Here is a 20695-nt window from a genome sequence, read left to right as displayed (position 1 = left end):
CACTCTGTCCCTGCTCCTGCCAACCTAGCAGTTCGAAAGCGCATCAAAGTGCAAGTAGATAAATAGGTACCACTCCGGCGGGAAGGTAAACGGCGTTTCCATGTGATGCTCTGGTTCGCCAGAAGCAGCTAAGTCATGCTGGCCACATGACCCGGAAGCTGTACGCCAGCTCCCTCGGCCAATAAAGTGAGATGAGCGCCGTAACCCCAGAGTCGGTCACGACTGCACCTAATGGTCAGGGGTCCCTTTACCATAATAATAATTAATAATAATAATAATAATAATAATAATAATAATAATAATAATAATAATAATAAATAATAGAAGGCCTTGCTTCTCAGCATCAAATCACTCAGGGATCTACTACCAGCCTACTTTCTCGCTGTTCTGCATTAAGCATAGGTAGTATTCAAGGACGCGGGTGGCGCTGTGGTCTAAACCACTGAGCCTCTTGAGCTTACCGATCAGGAGGTCAGCGGTTCGAATTCCTGCGATGGAGTGAGCTCCGGATGCTCTGTCCCAGCTCCTGCCAACCTAGCAGTTCAAAAGCATGCCAGTGCAAGTAGATAAATAGGTACGGCTGTGGTGGGAAGGTAAACGGCGTTTCTGTGTGCTCTGGCTTCCGTCACAATGTTCAGTTGTGCCAGAAGCAGTTTAGTCATGCTGGCCACATGACCTGGAAAGCTGTCTGTGGACAAACGCCGGCTCCCTCGGCCTGAAAGTGAGATGAGCTCCGCAACCCCATAGTCGCCTTTGACTAGACTTAACTGGACTTACATTGTATTCAATGAGTTGTGTCAGGAAGACCTTAGAGGGTGGAAAAAATGAGAACCTCAAGCACACAGCAATAGGGGAAATGTAATATCTGGGTCTTTTTGCTCAGAACTGGCCACATGTGTTTCTTGTCTCTTATAACTGAAAACTGTCTCTTTTTCTTTTGCAGCTTTTCTATGGAAATGTTGACAAGGACACACCAGTGATGACTGAATTTCCAGAGCCAAAGGTTGCCCGCTTCATTCGCATCTTCCCACTGACTTGGAATGGTAGTCTTTGCATGAGGCTGGAAGTTCTGGGCTGCCCTCTCTCAAGTAAGCAGGAGCTAGACTAGAGAGTCCATATTACTGGAAGGCAGGAGGAGGAAGAGGAGGAGAGAAGAATGAAGGGTTGCCTCCAGTGCTAGCCCTATTTCATTAATTTACAGGAGTCTACTTCCATAAAGTAGGGACGTGGGTGGCACTGTGGCCTAAACCACTGAGCCTTGGGCTTGCCAATCAGAAGGTTGGCAGTTTGAATCCCTGCGATGGGGGGAGCTTCTGTTGCCCGGTCCCTGCTCCTGCCAACCTAGCAATTCGAAAGCATGCCAGTGCAAGTAGATAAATAGGTACCACTCTGGTGGGAAGCTAAACTGCGTTTCCGTGCGCTGCTCTGGTTTTGGTGTTCCATTGCACCAGACCTGGAAAAACTGTCTGTGGACAAACGCTGGCTCCCTCGGCCTGTAAACGAGATGAGTGCCGCAACCCCAGAGTCGTCTGCGACTGGACTTAACCTGCCAGGGCTCCCTTTAACTTTACCTTTTTTTTATTTCCATGAATAACATTTTAATTGCTTTTTTTGAAGAAGCTGGGGATTGTATCCCACTTACAGAATTTTCTCTTTTGTTGTTAAAATGTTATTGGTACTTACCAAACATTCAGATTTTATTTAAACTGCTTTCTCTATTTAAAAAGCCGCATATATAAATATATTAAATAATAGTATAAATAATATGATCAATTTCTGCCTTTGAGTCCCTCTTTTAATTTTTTTGCAGGCATCCACAGCTATTACAGCCTGCAGAACGAAGTGATGACATCAGTAGACAACCTTGACTTCCGCCATCACAACTACAAAGACATGAGACAGGTGAGGAGAAGAGCCTCAGCCTTGACATTTGCTGCTTTCAAGGGGCTTTGGTTAGGTACAGTGGTACCTTGGTTCTCAAACTTATTCTGTTCCGGAAGTCCGTTCCAAAACCAAAGCATGCTTTCCCATAGAAAGCAATGCAAAACGGATCAATCCGTTCCAGACTTTTAAAAACAACCCCTAAAACAGCAATTTTACTATCTAAACGAGACCATTGATCCATAAAATGAAAGCAATAAAAAATGTACTGAAGTCGTGCAATCAATCAATCAATCAATCGCTGAAATGGGTTCCACACAGTCACAAAAACAAAACAAAAAAGAGCTACAAAAACAAAAATGCAAAATAAAGAGCAAAAACAGACAGACCTCAGCATAACTCTCAAAACAGAAGTGTGGCAGTCAAAACAGAGCACGTTCGGCTTCCGAAAAAAGTTTGCAAACCGGAACACTTACTGCTGGGTTTGCAGTGTTTGGGTTCCAAGTTGTTTGAGTGCCAAGGCGTTTGAAAACCAAGGTACCACTGTATAAGCAAGAAAGGGAGAAAATGTGGCAATGACTCAATCCCAGAACCACTCCAAGTGGCTTGGCTCAAGCAGAATAGGGTTCCTGAGAGGTCTATCTACCCATTTCACTGCTGCTCTGCCTTTACTGAATATTTGTTCTGATTTATTTGCTGGGAGGTTATACTCCAAGGAGCATTCATCCTGGTTTGTCGCACGGTGTTTCTTCGTCTTCCCGTTAATCATTTATCCATCCCACACTTTTCAATGTCTTTCCCTGTAACTCGCCTAACCGCAAAAGTCAGTCTCTCTTTTCTTTGAAGTGGATTTGTTGTGCTAGGTCAGGGGTTGGCAAAGTTTTTTGTGACTTGGTCCCACAGATGTGTTCACGGTCCCACAGATGCCGCAGTGGGCCGGAGTGTGTGCGCCACATGCACGCATGCGCCAACACTATTTCCAGTGCTTCTTCTGGCGCGGAGGAGGCGTGTGCAGCTTCCCATTGGCTGCAGGAGCTTCCTGCAGCCAAAGGGAAGCCGGCCAGCATCACGGAACGCAGTCCCCACTCTGCTTCGCACCGGTTTAACGCGGCGCATGGGAGCCGACTGAGCGGATGGGGGGGGTCCCCGAGCGGACGGCGGCGGTCCATGGGCTGGTTAAACGACCCCCATGGGCTGCTTGTGGCCCACGCACCTTAGGTTGCCGACCCCTGTGCTAGGTTGTGCCGCAGTTCTTTGTTGTTGTTGTTGTTTAGTCGTTTAGTCGCATCTGACTCTTCGTGACCCCATGGACCAGAGCACGCCAGGCACTTCTGTCTTCCACTGCCTCCCGCAGTTTGGTCAAACTCATGGTAGTAGCTTCGAGAACACTGTCCCACCATCTCGTCCTCTGTCATCCCCTTCTCCTTATGCCTTCAATCTTTCCCAACATCAGGGTCTTTTCCAGGGAGTCTTCTCTTCTCATGAGGTGGCCAAAGTATTGAAGCTTCAGCTTCAGGATCTGTCCTTCCAGTGAGCACTCAGGGCTGATTTCCTTAAGAATGGATAGGTTTGATCTTCCTGCAGTTCATGGGACTCTCAAGAGTCTCCTCCACCGTTGGTTGAGTGGTCAGCAAATTGCAATGCTTTCTCTCCCTCCAGCTTATGAAGGTGGTGAATGAGGAGTGTCCCACCATCACCCGCATCTACAACATTGGCAAGAGTTCCCGAGGACTTAAGATCTACGCCATGGAGATCTCTGACAATCCAGGAGAGCATGAGCTAGGTGAGAGATGCACGCCATTAGATTGTCTCAAAGTGCCCATCAGCACATTTCAATTTTGACCCCATCTGCACTCTGCATTTTAGGCACTGTTGACACCACTTTAAGTAGTCATAAAGGTAAAGGTAAAGGGACCCCTGAACGTTAGGTCCAGTCGTGGCCGACTCTGGGGTTGTGGCACTCATCTCGCTTTATTGGCCAAGGGAGCCGGCGTACAGCTTCCGGGTCATGTGGCCAGCATGACTAAGCCACTTCTGGCAAACCAGAGCAGCGCACGGAAACGCCGTTTACCTTCCCACCGGAGCGGTACTTGTTTATGTACTTGCACTTTGACGTGCTTTTGAACTGCTAGGTTGGCAGGAGCAGGGACTGAGCAATGGGAGCTCACCCCGTCGCGGGGATTTGAACCGCCGACCTTCTGATCTGCAAGTTCTAGTGCTACCTGTATCCCTTAAGCAGTCATGGCTTCCCCCAAAGACTCCTGGGATCTGCCTCAAAGCCCATTACAGCCCTGAGGCTTTGAGGCAGGCCAGGGCAAATATTCAGATGAGCAAACATCCCTGCAAGCCCAGTGCAAAGTCATGTTTTTGTAAGTCTGAGTCGACGCATCTGCTGACATGCCCCATTTCCCAGAGTTAACTTGCTGGCACACGAAGCCCTGGGAGTGAACCATGTAAGTGTATGATGTTAACCTAGTTCGATCATGACTCTCTTCCAAAAAACAAGAGAACATTATTTTAACAATGTCTGCTCTCCATATAGTCGGGTGAGCACGCTTGAGTTATATTAACTGCCTTGGGTTATTTGCCCGGCTTTCACCTTTGTCAACATTTCCATAACAATGTCTGGGCCTGATGTTCAGATTTTTTTATTTTAAAAAAGTATGGTTACCATAGCCAGCCCATTAGCCTTTTATAAATACTGGTACCAAAAAAAGCCCCAAACCTCCTACTCTATCCCACAACTCCTTTGGAACAAATCCGTTGTGCCAGGACTTTTTTGTAAGCCAGCTTCGTAGCTTGTCTGGACTCTCCATCTTAATACTCTGAGCTGGGAAACAGCAGTCCCAAAAGGTTTATGAATGCCTGGCTTCTCTGGATACCATTCAACATTTTGACTGACGCAATTATAAACGTGGAATATTCCAGTACCTCTAGAGAGAGGCTGAAGCAGAGGCCAAAAGCTCACAGCTTCCAGATTTCTCTTGAGTACTGGCAACATCTGGGTCATAGGAGCCAACTCCTAGGGGCTGAGGTCCCTTCAGCCCCCCAAAATATTTGAGGGGGCCACCCCCACCCCCAATTGATGGACATTGCCATTCAAATGGGGTGTGTGCACCATGCCTTGTGATCAATTATATGCGGTGGGGCTTACCTGTCCCTCCAATATTTTTTAAAAGTTGGCACCCCTGATATGGGTGGTGTGGAAAGGGGGGTATTAGTACAGATGGGGGGGGAAACATTCAAGTAATTAACAGTATGAGTTTTAGTCAGTCAATTGATGAATGAATAATTTGGCTTGTAGCCAAAGCTGGTCCTTCTCATGGAAGTCAATGGACATGACTGACTTGGATTCCTCAATTATTATTTTTTTAAATTGTTTTATTGATTGTAAAAAAAGAAAAGAAAGTCAAGAAAAAAACATACCCCAAAGGATAATACAAATTACCAAAAAAAGTTAATTTCTTACAACACAGCTTCTTTTATGACTTCCAGTCACCCCATCAAGTGTCCCAGGTTTCTTCAGAATAGCGCATTTTTCATTATCACTCCAAACTTCTCCCAAATTTTTATTTTAATAAGGTTTTTTATGTCCATACAGGGGTCAGTCTAAGCCTGCCAGAGAATTCTCATTTTTTACAATGCTCTTTAAGATATTTTTAATTTTAATGGGTCTCTTCTGAGTACAACTCAGCAGCCCCAAAGAAGCTCAATAGCTCTTGCCTGTCCATATTGGAGAGTTTGAGGCTGCCTGGTTGGAATGCAACAGGTTGGCAGCAACATCATCTAGATTCTCTGGAGCTAAGAATCACGACTTCAGAGTGACCTTACTTAGGTGAGCCTTTTCTAATGGAGCAGCACGGCAAACCTGCCTTTTTCTTCGCCTTCCTGCAGGAGAGCCAGAGTTCCGCTACACGGCAGGAATCCACGGCAATGAGGTGTTGGGTCGGGAGCTGCTGCTCATGTTGATGCAGTTTATGTGCAAAGAATACAAGGATGGGAACCCTCGTGTGAGGAACCTGGTGACGGAGACCCGCATTCACCTCGTCCCCTCACTCAACCCTGACGGCTATGAGATTGCCAGCCAAATGGTAAGTCTGGTTGGGAACCGGCCTTGCAGTGTGGATTGAGAGACTCTGAAGTAGGAATGGGAATATGGGACTCTGAAGTAGGAATTCGATTTCTCTCCATTTCTTATTTTTCCAGCTCAAACTCTGTTTTCCACATTTCCACTTGAGTTCACGACTTTAAAAAAAATAGTCATGAAAATTCAATTTCATTTTAGGGTGAATTTCTTCTCATACGCAGTTTTCTGAATGAACATTTGCCTGATATACACACATTTTTGCAAGGCGACTTTTAAAAAAATATAATGCATCTTGTGTGTCATATTCACTAATATATGCATTTATATGCACACTTTATACTAGTGCATGCATTTTTGTACACATTACCTGGCTGGAGAACTGCACTGCCAAATTCAGAAAGTGCAAATTTCGACAGGTGGCTATGTTTTGGTTTGCATCTTGTTTCAGAAAGTGCAATTTGGGTACATTTGCCATTAAATGTAAATTTAATTTAGTTTATCCCCCATCCCAACTCTAAAGAGAGGGAAGAGAAGTAAGGGTTGGAGCGGGGAAGAGGGGTTAGACTGAAGGAAACTCTATCATCTATCTATCGTCTATCTATCTATCTGTCTATCTATCTATCTATCTATCTATCATCTATCTATCTATCATCTATCTATCTATCTATCTATCTATCATCTATCTATCTATCATCTATCTATCTATATCTAACATCTAACATCATCTATCATCTATCATCTATCTATCTATCTATCTATCATCTATCTATCTATCTATCTATCTAATCTATCATCATCTATCCACACACACACACACACACACACACACACACACACACACACACTCTAAGCCATCTGAAAAGGGATTCATAATGTTTTACTGGTCTTGCTAGCCAAAGTAAAGATGGTGGTGGGTAGGATCTAGTTATGGTTGTTCTGTAGCAGTTTGTATTGAGCAGTATTAATTGTTTGCTCAATATGTTTGTTTTTGCCTCATTTACATGCTATTGTGTTTTTTTATATGTTTATATAGACTAAAATGTTTGCTTTTTTTAATGTTATTGTTAATATTGTGAGTCAGTTTGGGCTCAACGTTGCTGCTGGAAAAGTGAAAAAAAGTGAAATATCAAACTTCTGCAGCAAAATGACCAAACAACCCCCAGGCTTCCATTCTACCCTGTGCAGCTGGGGAAGAGGCAAATATCCCTATGCCACTGCCAAAACAATCCTCTCCCCTCCCTGCAGCTCCAAGGCTGGAGGAATGCCAGTCGTTCACTATACACACCAGAGGACAGTGGTACCAAGCAAACATAAAAGCCTGCATGTGATTGAGGCTACCTGAAAAGCAAACCTATGATTTTTGCCACCAGTGTGAATAACCGTGAGACCACATCCTCTTTCTCTTTGCAGGGCTCTGAGCTGGGGAACTGGGCCCTGGGGCACTGGAGTGAGGAAGGGTACGATATCTTTGAGAACTTCCCTGATCTCAACAGCATCCTCTGGGCTGCAGAAGAGAGGAAATGGGTACCGCACAAAGTCCCCAACCACCATATCCCCATCCCTGAGCACTATCTCGCAGAGGACACTGCAGTAAGTATTCTCTTGCTTCCGTACAAGCTTGACTTGGCATGCAAATCCTGAAAAGGGCAGCTGCAGGAGAATAGAGGGACGCAGGTGGCGCTGTGGGTTAAACCACAGAGCCTAGGACTTGCCGATCAGAAGGTCGGCGGTTCGAATCCCCGCAACGGGGTGAGCTCCCATTGCTCAGTCCCTGCTCCTGCCAACCTAGCAGTTCGAAAGCACGTCAAAGTGCAAGTAGATAAATAGGTACCGCTCTGGCGGGAAGGTAAATGGCATTTCCGTGAGCTGCTCTGGTTCACCATACAGCTGTATACAGCGGAAGCTGTATGCTGGCTCCCTCGGCCAATAAAGCGAGATGAGCCCTGCAACCCCAGAGTCGGCCACGACTGGACCTAATGGTCAGGGGTCCCTTTACCTTTACATTTTACTCCCCCTTGGTGGATTGCACTGGGAAACAAAATTTTTGTTGTATTGACACCTGCAGTTGTTCTAACCTAATTTCAACGTGCTGATTTCATATCTGAAGTTGGTTTTGTTCTGTAAGCTCTAGGGTTTTTTTGCAATTCATGTTTTTCACTTTTCACCGTAATCTTTGTTTTTCACAATGCAAGAATTCAATATTTTATTAAACACATCACCAATGTAGTACAATATGAGTATAAATGTAAGTGACATATAGCATTGAACATGAACAATAATTACCATGTGGTTAGAGTAGATCAACATGTCAGTGTCCACTTATCCCCAGTGTAAATATGACATATTGGCAAAAGTGGGAAATTGAAAGATAACTATAGCATGTACACGAAAATCGATTTCAGATTTGAAATCAGCATTGAAAGAACATATAACAACAGTAGAAAAATCTCATGCAACATAAAATGAAGAAAAAAAATGTTCCCCAGTGTTGGTTTTTATTTATTAAATTGGTCTTCAAAGGCATTTCATTGGCTTATTTAGCAAATGGATACATTCGGGGGAACTTTGGTTAACAGCTCATGGTTCATCTAGAGAGAACTAAGCCACGAGCCTGGGGTGGGGTGAAGGGGTGTACCTAGCTGCTCCGGCACCCAGAGCGGCGGGGGCAGGGTGAGTTGCCCACGGAGACCGCCTGGCGGACGCAAGCCCCACACTGCTGCTTTTGGCAGCGTGGGGCCCCGAGCCACCGCATCACTCCCAGCAGAGATGTGTGGCTCGGGCACACTGCAGGCCAGGTTCTGCGGTAAGTGCTGCCCCCCGCGGTGTGCCATTTTGTCACCCCCTCAGGGATTACACCTGGGGCAGACCACACCCCCACCACCCCCTTCCTACGCCCCTGGTGGGTTGACACACTAAGCCCAACAATGGCTCTGTTCAGCACAGCATAGCAGCAGAATGTTTGCTTGTTTGTGCCAAGTTCGGCTTAGTGCTACGTGCAAACAATATATATATACAGTGGTACCTCAGGTTACATACGCTTCAGGTTACACACCCCGCTAACCCAGAAATAGTACCTCGGGTTAAGAACTTTGCTTCAGGATGAGAACAGAAATCATGCTCCGGCGGCGCGGCAACAGCAGGAGGCCCCATTAACTAAAGTGGTGCTTCAGGTTAAGAACAGTTTCAGGTTAAGAACAGACCTCCAGAACGAATTAAGTTCTTAACCCGAGGTACCACTGTATATGGAAAACAACTACTTTGACATGGGGATTTTTTTGGTGGGCAGAGCTGGGCAGATCAGGCAGAGTTTGGAGCACTGAGACTTTTTTGGAAGAAGCACAGATGTTGTTGCTTAAGCCAGAAATTTCCCTGTTCTGTAAGCGGCCTCGTGTTCTTCCGATTAAAGCTGCCATGCCAAAAATTAAAATTCCTCTTCTTTCTGCAACAACAAAATCTTAGAGCCGGTTCTTCCAACAACAACAATAAAATCTTCGAGTAAAAAAAAAGTGCTCACTGAAAAATTGTGTTTGCTTTAATTCTAATCACTGCTTTTGTGTTAGGATGTGTTAATGTTCTTGTTTTGCGTCAATTTTTTAAAATCTTAACTTTTTTTGCAAGTTGCTTGGAAACTTGCCGGAGGACAGGTTTCAAATCAAACAAATAAATTAATAGGAAGTGACCTGATCCCTATGCCATCTGGGCCACAGCTTGCTTATGTGTGTGAGTGCTTATTTATTTATTTGCATTAAAAACAATAAAACAGTATTATAAAAGCCATAATACCCAGCACAACAGTACTTTAACTACAGATAAAGAACATTGCTGCCTTTGACTGGCTGTGTCTTGGTGTGGTCACAAAAGACTTCGCCACCTGATTATTTTAATGGTAGGGACAGAACCACCTAAATTGTATAGAAATTTATTAATGTATGCTACTACAGCAGCAAGAATGTTACTTGCCCCAAAGTGGAAAGAAGCAGAAGTCCCAGTAAAAGGAAGAATGGATACAAAAACTTATGGAATATGCAGAAATGGTGAAACTTACCGGAAGAATAAGAAATCAAGATAACAAGCTTTTTATAAAAGAGCTTATAAAAGAATGGAAATGGTTTATTGAATATTTACAGATTTACAAATTTACAGCTAAATTTACAGATAAACACATAAGAGCATTAGCAGAATTAGTAAAATAACCTGCAGTTTTATAAGAGTATATATTTACAGTAGATAATTAAATGAGCAAAGTCAATTTGGATATGCAGAAGATATTAAGGAATAAATTTAAGGGACCACAGAAAGAGGGGGAAGGAAGTCAAATTTTGGAACGTCAAATTGATGGCGAAACGAATGGAATGTATAAACTTGAAAAGTATAAATAAGAAACTAAAACTGAAATAAAATTGTAGGTGGCAGGGCTTGAACCTGTCAGGACACTGACAAACTGGAACGTGTCCAGAGGAGGGCAACCAAAATGGTCAAAGGCCTGGAAACGATGCCTTATGAGGAACGGCTAAGGGAGCTGGGCATGTTTAGCCTGGAGAAGAGGAGGTTAAGGGGTGATATGATAGCCATGTTCAAATATATAAAAGGATGTCATATAGTGGAGGGAGAAAGGTTGTTTTCTGCTGCTCCAGAGAAGCAGACACGGAGCAATGGATCCAAACTACAAGAAAGAAGATTCCACCTAAACATTAGGAAGAACTTCCTGACAGTAAGAGCTGTTCGACAGTGGAATTTGCTGCCAAGGAGTGTGGTGGAGTCTCCTTCTTTGGAGGTCTTTAAGCAGAGGCTTGACAACCATATGTCAGGAGTGCTCTGATGGTGTTTCCTGCTTGGCAGGGGGTTGGACTCGATGGCCCTTGTGGTCTATTCCAACTCTATGATTCTATGATTCTATGAACCTGTGGTTGTCTTCTGCATGCAAAATATGTGCTTTGCCCCTGAGCTATAAATTTCTGTGCCTGTTGGCCCCACTTTGACTACAGCCCTTCACACCTGTCCTGTGTGGTCTCCCTTTTCTCCCTCTCCTTTCTCCCTCCTCCAGATGGCAGTGGAGGTGAAAGCCATCATGGCCTGGATGGAAAAGAACCCTTTTGTCCTTGGCGCCAACTTCCACGGAGGGGAGAAGCTCGTCTCCTATCCCTATGACATGGCTCGCCCCGTCAACGAGAACGAAGTGGCACCTCCAGTGCTGGATGATTACGAAGAGGAGAACCCGGAAACCAGGGAGACTCCGGACCACGCCATCTTCCGCTGGCTGGCCATTTCCTATGCTTCGGCCCACCTCAGCATGACCGATACCTTCCGGGGAGGTTGCCATTCTCAGGATATGACCAACGGGATGGGGATCGTCAACGGCGCCAAGTGGCACCCTCGGGTGGGCAGTAAGTGTTGAAGAATGGGGGAGAGGTGGGATCATCATCAACATCATCAACATCATCTTGGAGTTGCTGCCTGTCCGGCACGTTTCCTGTGTGCAAAAATTCTTCCAGGCAGTAGCAGAGCTAGCAGCAGTTGCTTCCATGTGAGAAGAAGGGAAAAGTCCACACACTGTTCTTTCTATCTAAACAGCGTTTTATTTACATCAGCAGGCAAAAGAACAAACGATTCCACCAGAACTTGGACACATGTCCCTCTTACCCAGCAAATAATAATAATAATAACAATAATAATAATAATAATAATAATAATAATAATAATAATAATAATAATAATTTATACCCCACCCTTCTCGGTTCAGAAAACCAGGCTCAGGGCGGCTAACAACAAATTTAAAACACTTAATTGATGCAACAAAAAACAGCATAAAATACAGTATAAAATGTGAATATCAATAAATTCAAAAATCAATTTAGGGAGAAAATCCATCCAATAAACATTAGATGATCACCAGGGCTAGCTGGCTAAACTAGTCCTATCTGTGCCAGCGTGGAGACCAGGGGAGAATTAGCTGTGGGATCCCAGAGCGGGTAATCTTCATAAAGAGGGGAGAGGGAGGGAAGGAAAGGGAATAAAAGATCAGGCTAAGTTCAAATTGAAAGCCAGGCGGAATAGCTCTGGATGAATGGAGACAACCTATGGGCATAATCTGAGTCGCAGAGGATAGTAAGGATGTTCAGGATAGGGATGCACACTTAGAAATGTTTCCTCTTATTTCCCATTCATTAGTGTCTCATTTTGCTTCACAGTAGAAAACCAGCCTGTCCTCTGGTGCCTGTAACTCTGGCGTTTTCCAGCCAAATGGCACAGCATTTTCAGGTTTTTTTTAACAAAAGCCTTCCATGTAAGGTTCTCTGTTTTATAAGCAATTAAAAATGGGGCATGGGGACGCAATTAAAAATGGGGCATGGGGTGGTGCTGTGGGTTAAACCACAGAGCCTAGGACTAGGTTCTCTTTCTATTTGCTTATTACATTTCCTTGGTAATGAGAGGTACTACCCATTATTGGGACGCGGGTGGCGCTGTGGGTTAAACCACAGAGCCTAGGACTTGCTGATCAGAAGGTCAGCGGTTTGAATCCCTCAACGGGGTGAGCTGTTGCTCTGTCCCAGCTCCTGCCAACGTAGCAGTTCGAAAGCACACCAAAAAAGTGCAAGTAGATAAATAGGTACCGCTCCGGCGTGAAGGTAAACGGCATTTCTGTGCGCTGCTCTGGTTTGCCAGAAGCGGCTTAGTCATGCTGGCCACATGACCCGGAAGCTGTATGCAGGCTCCCTTGGCCAGTAAAGCCAGATGAGTGCCGCAACCCCAGAGTCGGTCATGACTGGACCTAATGGTCAGGGGTCCCTTTACCTTTACCTAAAAATGGGGCAGGGGACACCCTCTAACCATTTCTTGTGGTTTTATGACACAGATGGAGCTGTTTTTCATGTTGCACCCCTTTCAGAGCACTCCCCTCTGTACAGAACCCTGAATATATCAGTTTGCTTAGCGATGCAGTACAATTATCTGCTGTCAGTGTCAGGAACCCCTTTTATGAGAAATGAATGGGGTGACAAGGGCCATAGCTCAGTGGAAGATAATCTGCTTTGCATGATGCAGAAGGTCCCAGGTTCGCATGTTACCAGTCCGAAACCCTGGTCAGCTGCTGCCAGTCGGTGTAGACAGTACTAGCTAGAGGCAGCTTCCTATGTGCCTATGTTGCTAAAAAGATTCTCATTTTTTTTATTAACATGAAAACGAATAAGGGTGTATTTGGGGTTACATACATTGGGGTTACATACATTGGGGTTACATACATTGGCGTAATTCCTTGCGATGCAATAGCTGTATGAAGGAAGCAGTCTTAGATTGTTTGTTCATCTAGCTGGTGTTGGCTACTCTGGCTGGCAGCAGCTCTCCTGGGCCCTCAGCCATGGTCTTTCCCATCACTTGTTGCGGATCCCGTTCAGCTGAAGATGCCAGCGATCCAACGTGGGAACTTCTGCATTCACTGCCAATGCCAAACAATGGTCCTGCCTTTAGTGGGCTTTTCTCATTCCCTGACACAAGGGAGAGTCAAGTTCTACTATTTTGGGCTAGATTTTTCTAGCTGTTCCATGCCTGTCTCAGTTCAGAGCCTCCTGGACCACAAAACGTCTAGGGGGCACCACGTTGGGGAAGGCTGATCTATTCAGTCACAAAGCTGGCTGGATCACAGCAAATGTCCGTCTCATTTGGCATCTTGCTTCCTACAGTGACGAGTCAGCTGCTTCTAGGAAGTCCAAAGGCTACGGCACTCTTCCACTGTTTGCCCCAAACAGCTGGCATTCAGGGGTATGGTTTTCTGAACCCAGAGGGTCCATCCATCATATCTAGTTGCCATTAATAGACCACAACTAATAATAATAATAATAATAATAATAGGGACGCGGGTGGCGCTGTGGGTAAAACCTCAGCGCCTAGGACTTGCCGATCGCACGGTCGGCGGTTCGAATCCCCGCAGCGGGGTGTGCTCCCGTCGTTCAGTCCCAGCGCCTGCCAACCTAGCAGTTCGAAAGCACCTCCGGGTGCAAGTAGATAAATAGGGACCGCTTACCAGCGGGAAGGTAAACGGCGTTCCGTGTGCTGCGCTGGCTCGCCAGATGCAGCTTGTCACGCTGGCCACGTGACCCGGAAGTGTCTGCGGACAGCGCTGGCTCCCGGCCTATAGAGTGAGATGAGCGCACAACCCTAGAGTCTGGCAAGACTGGCCCGTACGGGCAGGGGTACCTTTACATTTACCTTTAATAATAATAATAAGGGACACGGGTGGCGCTGTGGGTTAAACCACAGAGCCTAGGACTTGCAGATCAGCAGGTCGGCGGTTCAAATCCCCGTGACGGGGTGAGCTCCCGTTGCTCGGCCCCTGCTCCTGCCAACCTAGCAGTACGAAAGCACGTCAAAGTGCAAGTAGATAAATAGGTACCGCTCTGGCAGGAAGGTAAATGGTGTTTCTGTGCCCTGCTCTGCTTCGCCAGAAGCGGCTTAGTCATGCTGGCCACATGACCCCGAAGCTGGACGCCGGCTCCCTCGGCCAATAAAGCGAGATGAGCACCGCAACCCCAGAGTCAGTCATGACTGGACCTAATGGTCGGGGTCCCCTTTGCATCACCATCATCATCATAATCATAATCATATATTTTATTTATACCCCGCCGTCCCCGGCCAGAGCCAGGCTCAGGGCGGCTAACATCAATAAAATTTCAGTAAAAACATAAGAAGAAGAAAAAGAAAAAGAAAAAAAACACAATTTAAAATACAGGTTAAAATGCAATTGAAAATGCAGCCTCATTTTAAAAGTCAAAACCATAAGGGGAGGGAAACATAAGGATCAGACTGAGTCCAAACCAAAGGCCAGGCGGAACAGCTCTATCTTGCAGGCCCTGCGGAAAGATGTCATGCCCCGCAGGGCCCTAGTGTCTTGTGACAGAGCGTTCCACCAAGTCGGGGCCAGTACTGAAAAGGCCCTGGCCCTAGTTGAGACCAACCTAACCACCTTGTGACTTGGGACCTCCAGAATGTTGTCATTTGTGGACCTTAAGGTCCTCCGCAGGGCATACCAGGAGAGGCGGTCCCATAGGTACATTGGTCCTAGGCCGCATAGAGCTCCTCTTCACAGCCACCTAATCCCCTCTTTACAACCACCTAAGCTAATAACTGTCACCACATCTCAGCAATATATCCTCTTCCATCTGTCCTTGCAGCCATGAATGATTTCAGCTACCTCCACACCAACTGCCTGGAGCTGTCCATCTACCCAGGGTGCGACAAGTTCCCCCATGAAAGTGAGTTGCCACAAGAGTGGGAAAACAACAAGGAATCATTGCTGACATTCATGGAACAGGTAAGGTCCAGCTTGGGGGTAGTGAAGATGGGAGGTCAGGACCGCTGAGCAATGCGGAGTGGGGGGCAAATAAACAACTCCCCCGGAGCACTCTGGGAACTAAAGTTAATGCTGACTTTAAAACGGGGGTGGGGAACCTCAGGCCTTGGGGCTGAATGTGGCCCCCCAGGCCTCCCTGACTGGCCCTTGGAACTCTCCCAAGGCCATACACCTTCACTGGCCCTGCTTCACATTCCGAGTGTTTTTGCCTGACTGAAACATGTCCTGAAACTCCGATGTTGCCTCTGGCATATCTGGTGACAGGAGCAAGCCAGCAGTAACCCCACTGAGCACGTTGGGAGTTCTCTTTATTAGGAAAAAAACAGGTCTGCACAGGAGTGTCAGGCCTAATAAGCACAGTAGCTGCTGAGGCTGAAGGTCCCTGCCTCCCCATGGCTGCCTAAGTCCCCTCCTCTCCAGAGTTTTCCCCAAGCAATCTGAGGCTGAGCCTGCGTGAAGCTAATGTCTCCTCCATCCTCTTCATGCCTCTACTGGTTCTGGGAGACCAGAGGGAAGCTTGTCGCAGCAGGAGGGGGACATTCCTGCCTCCTCACCAGCCAGACCTACCTCCGCCTATTGGTCTCCCTCCTCTGTATGGATGGTTCATTTTACGGGGATATGGACTTATGTAAGCAGCCTTGCAATTTGTTGTTTTAGAAAAGATATAAGGGACTTGAAAATAATCCTGCTGCCTGAAATCTCCTCCTCCTTGCAGATACATCGGGGCCTTAAGGGGACGGTGACAGACCAGCAGGGAGACCCCATTGCAAATGCCTCCATCTCTGTTGTGGGGATCAACCATGACGTGCAAACAGGTATGTCTGCAATGCTGAAGGTAGGGATGTGCAGCCACCTTGTAATGAACAGAAAATAGGTAGATGGATCTTCCATACATTAACTGGCCTGCAGTCCAGCCAGCAAACCTATAGATGCCCAACATCCCAGTAACTGGGAAAGGAAGAGCGCTGAAAATGGGGAACCAGAGGAAGAATCCAGTTCAGCTTTCTCCAGTTTCTAAATCACTGGCACAACCAATTTGCAAAGCTCAAGAGGCTTGCAGGTGTGTTTTTGTTCACCACGGCTGCTTGTGCTGTGAATTCTTGGCCTGGGCACGTGTGGGCCCTGGCCAAACTATTCCTGTGACTTACACATATGCAACTTGTAGACTCAAAAGGGATCCCCACCCCTGTTGTAGAACACTTGGCATACCTTGGCCTTAGCGTTGACAAAACATCAGGAATAAAGCCTGCTTTAAAATTATTCCTGCCTCTGCCAAATACCTCCTGCCAGCCATCCACCCACTTCAAAACGCAGGTTCGTTCATGAAGAATGCGTTTTGTGTGCAGGACTCTTAGCTTACAGCCTGCTAAGCCTTATTACATGACTTTCTCCATTTTAAATGCCCAAAGACCTTGCTGCCTTGGAGATATTAGTAAAGGTAAAGGTACCCCTGCCCGTACGGGCCAGTCTTGACAGACTCTAGGGTTGTGCGCTCATCTCACTCTATAGGCCGGGAGCCAGCGCTGTCCGCAGACACTTCCGGGTCACGTGGCCAGCGTGGCGAGCCAGAGCCGCACACAGAAACGCCGTTTACCTTCCCGCTTGTAAGCGGCCCCTATTTATCTACTTGCACTTTGACATGCTTTCGAACTGCTAGGTTGGCAGGCGCTGGGACCGAACAACGGGAGCGCACCCCGCCGCGGGGATTCGAACCGCCGACCTTTCGATCGGCAAGCCCTAGGCGCTGAGGCTTTTACCCACAGCGCCACCCGCGTCCCGTTTGGAGATATTGTTGCATTACAATATCCCATAACTCCTGACTGTTGGTCATGCTACAGTGAGGGGGGAAAGTATTTTATCCCCTGCTAAATTTTGCCCGTTTGCCCTCTGACGAAGAAATGACCAGTCCATAATTTTAATGGTAGGTTTATTGCAGCTGTGAGAGACGGAATAACAACAGGAAAACCCCCAGAAGCCCAGAAGACAGAAGCCAGAGATTGATGTGCATTATAATGAGTGAAATAAGTATTTGATTCTGAATGACCCAGAGAATTGGGTGAAAGTGTTGTGGTCAGATGAGACCAAAATCCAGTTCTTTGGCATCAACTCAACTCGCAGTGTTTGGAGGAGGAGGAATGCTGCCTATGACCCCAAGAACACCGTCAAACATGGCGGGGGACATATTATGCTTTGGGGGGGGGGTGTTTTTCTGCTAAGGGTACAGGACACCTAAGTCACCTTTTGCAAAGGAATCAAATACTTCTTTCACTCATTATACTGCACATCAATCTCTGACTTTTGTCTTCTGGGTTTCTGGGGGTTTTCCTGTTTTATTCCATCTCTCACAGCTGCAATGAACCTACCATTAAAATTATGAACTGGTCATTTCTTCGTCAGAGGGCAAACGGGCAAATTTAGCAGGGGATCAAATACTCCCCCCCCCCCCACTGTAGGTGGGACTTAGGGAAACCAAAGTTCTTTTTTTTAATGATATTTATTACTTTTCAAACAATTTCAACACAACATTACACAAGAAAAGAAAGAAGAAAAAAGAAAAAAAGAACAATAAAAATACAATACAAAAACACCACATACAAAGCAAAACAAAAACAAACAAAGACAATTTAAAATCACCTCAAACATTTTCAACATCCCATCTTTCATTCGCTTATTTCCATCGACCTCATCACACCTCCCTTTTTGTATTCCACTTCTATTTATTATTTCAGCAATTCCTTTCCATCTTCCTCTGTTTCCTATCCTATAATTATCTTAACACATTTTTACCTTATTTTTTCCCCTTTAATTTTCTATTAATCTATTTATACTTAATTCCTTATAACGTTTCTACCAAAGTCCAATAGGATTTGGAAGGCCACAGGTTCCCACCCCTGCTATAGATCTCTCTTCCCATTATCTGCCTGCATGGGAAGATGGAAACACCAAAATTATCCTATGAGAGCACAGAAACCTACCATCAACCAGGCCTGGCCATTTGTCTCTTAGCCCAGTATCGCGAACTCTGATTGGCAGCAGTTCTCCAGGGTCCCAGGCAGAAAGACCTTACCTGCTACTTGAGATGGTTTTAAATAGATATGCCAGGGATTGAACCTAAGCCTTTCTGCATCCAGAGTATACACCTGACCCCTGAACTAGGAAATCCCTCTCCTGTACAGAATTGTCATCAAACGCTGCATGTCTTTGTTTGTTTCAGCAAGCGGTGGGGACTACTGGCGCATCCTGAACCCAGGCGAATACCGCGTCACAGCCAGAGCAGAGGGCTACAACCCCAGCGTCAAAACCTGCAGCGTCTTTTACGACATCGGAGCCACCCAGTGCAACTTCATCCTGTTGCGGTCCAACTGGAAGCGCATCCGAGAGATCATGGCCATGAACGGGAACAGGCCCCTCGGAAGACCTGTGCCGGGGGGGCGGCCCATGACCCAAAGGGAGCGCCTGCGCTGGAGGATGAGGATGCGGCAGAGAGCTCGCCTGCGCCAGCAGATGCGCAACCGCCTGCGCAACGCCGCCACGAGCGCTCCTCCCACGACGCTCCCAACCACAGAGGTCCCCTTCTTGTTCAGCAGCACCACGCTCCCGCCTTGGAGCCGAGAGCCGCCCACTACCGAAACTGCCACCACCTGGGAAACAGAGGTCTACACGGAAACTGTGACTGAGTGGGAGACAGTAGCCGATGACATAACAGAGAAGGAGACCTGGGAGGAGACCACGGGCACCGCTTTCCCCATGACTACGGCAGAGACGTACACCGTGAACTTTGGCGATTAGCTGCAGCCAGCCAGCCTGCTTGCTATGACTGTAGGCCAGGAACACTCTGAAGACATTCCCAAAGCTTCTCCTCACTCCATTTCCCTGGAGCAGATGCCTATAGTTGGATTATCATAGTACAATAGGCATCATCACCTGCTTTTTAGAATTTACTGAGAAATCCACTTAGCAGGCTATGCCCACCAAGAAATCCATTTAGCAGGCTATGTTAGCATTTACACCCAGGGTCAGGGAACCAGTGTCTCTGCAGATGGTTGTTGGACAGCATCTCCCATCATTCCTGACTACTGGGCTGGGCTGCCTGAGACTGATGGGAGCTGCAGCCCAATATCCTCTCGAGGGCCACAGGTTCCCCATTCCTGCCTCCCGCCACTTCTCAAGACGCACATCTCGAGGGTTAACAACTCCGCTTGCTTTAAAGGGGTATCGGTCCAATCCTGCAGCAACCTAACATTTGCCAAATGGGAAACGGAGGTGAGTAGCTGAACTGGGCTCTGAAACAGAAAATAGGCCAACAGAATCCTATCCCCCAGCTGATTACACAAAGCTCATCCGTGTTGAGGTGTTCTTTCCTCCACCTCACTTTTGCCCTGAACAGTACTCTTTGCAGCAGGGGTAGCCAAGGCCATGCTGGCCGGGGTGGATGGGAATTGGGATCCAACCACTTCTAAGGGGAACTACTTTGGCTATCCCAGTTTAAAAGTGCGGTATGAGATTTGAGGAAGAGGGAGGGGATGAATGCAAACCCAGCCAACATCCAGCGACCCAGAATTCCATGCTCCCTGCCCTGAATGGATTAGGAGAATTAAAAAAAAAAACATTAGGTGGCACTATGTATCTTCAGAGTTATACCCTTAGCCACAATTTAGTACACAGTTGCATATGCACTTGTCTCTTTAAAAAAAATCTGTAGGTTGCAAGTATCACATCAGTGCTGGATCATAGCCTTTATTTTTGGGAAAGGGTGTGTGCAGAATTCAGAGGGCTCGTTCCAGCTTTGGAACAATATTCTTACAATATTGGAGCGAAGGGCGGCAACACATGTGCAACTTGAGGCTCAAAGTACATCGTGCCAGCCAAGCTTAAACGTTTCTGATAATTGAACTCCCCTGCCCAAGGTTTTCTTCTCCATAAGGGCTAGAATCTTCATAGCTTTCAAAGCGATGTCCAAGATTCCATGGGAGCTACCAGATTCTTTATTAAAAGGTACAGTCCGATCTTCTAACAGTTATTCCAGCTACAGTTTCTCACCCTGTAGTGGGGAACATGTGGCCTTCCAGCTGCTGCTGGACTCCAACTCCCATCGGCCCCAGCTAGGATAGTTAGTGGTCAGGGATGATGGGACTTGGTATCCCAACAACAGCTACAGAGCTGCATGTTCCCCCACACTGATCTAACCAAAGTTGCAGTTTTCCCATTAATAAACCTGTCAATTTCAGCAGCCAAGGGAGGGGAAATGGAAATTTGCCAAGTTCAGCAATACAGGGCACCCAGGCCACAGCTGCCCAGGAGGCAGGTCCACTGCCACCTTGATCACTTTTGGCTTTCCAACAGTTCTTGTTATATGAATAAAGTGAGTTATATATATAAATGAA

General features: G+C 46.5%; 1 protein-coding gene across 2 annotated transcripts in view; it reads left to right on the top strand.

Moving 5' to 3' along the window:
• Positions 1 to 20695, top strand: part of AEBP1 (AE binding protein 1) — a 52995-nt gene extending 32300 nt beyond the window's left edge. For both annotated transcript variants that reach the window (XM_028707559.2, XM_028707558.2), the window contains exons 14-22: positions 944 to 1088; positions 1811 to 1902; positions 3541 to 3664; positions 5776 to 5972; positions 7379 to 7558; positions 11013 to 11352; positions 15133 to 15272; positions 16027 to 16126; positions 18526 to 20695. In XM_028707559.2, coding sequence (XP_028563392.2) covers positions 944 to 1088; positions 1811 to 1902; positions 3541 to 3664; positions 5776 to 5972; positions 7379 to 7558; positions 11013 to 11352; positions 15133 to 15272; positions 16027 to 16126; positions 18526 to 19100 — 1893 coding nt within the window. In that variant the 3' untranslated portion in view covers positions 19101 to 20695. The remainder of the gene's footprint in view (positions 1 to 943; positions 1089 to 1810; positions 1903 to 3540; positions 3665 to 5775; positions 5973 to 7378; positions 7559 to 11012; positions 11353 to 15132; positions 15273 to 16026; positions 16127 to 18525) is intronic.

Source organism: Podarcis muralis, chromosome 15 (genome assembly GCF_964188315.1).
Source record: "Podarcis muralis chromosome 15, rPodMur119.hap1.1, whole genome shotgun sequence".
NCBI lineage: Eukaryota > Metazoa > Chordata > Lepidosauria > Squamata > Lacertidae > Podarcis > Podarcis muralis.
Note: the sequence above shows the minus strand (reverse complement) of the source record. Positions and strands in the feature narration are given on the sequence as shown.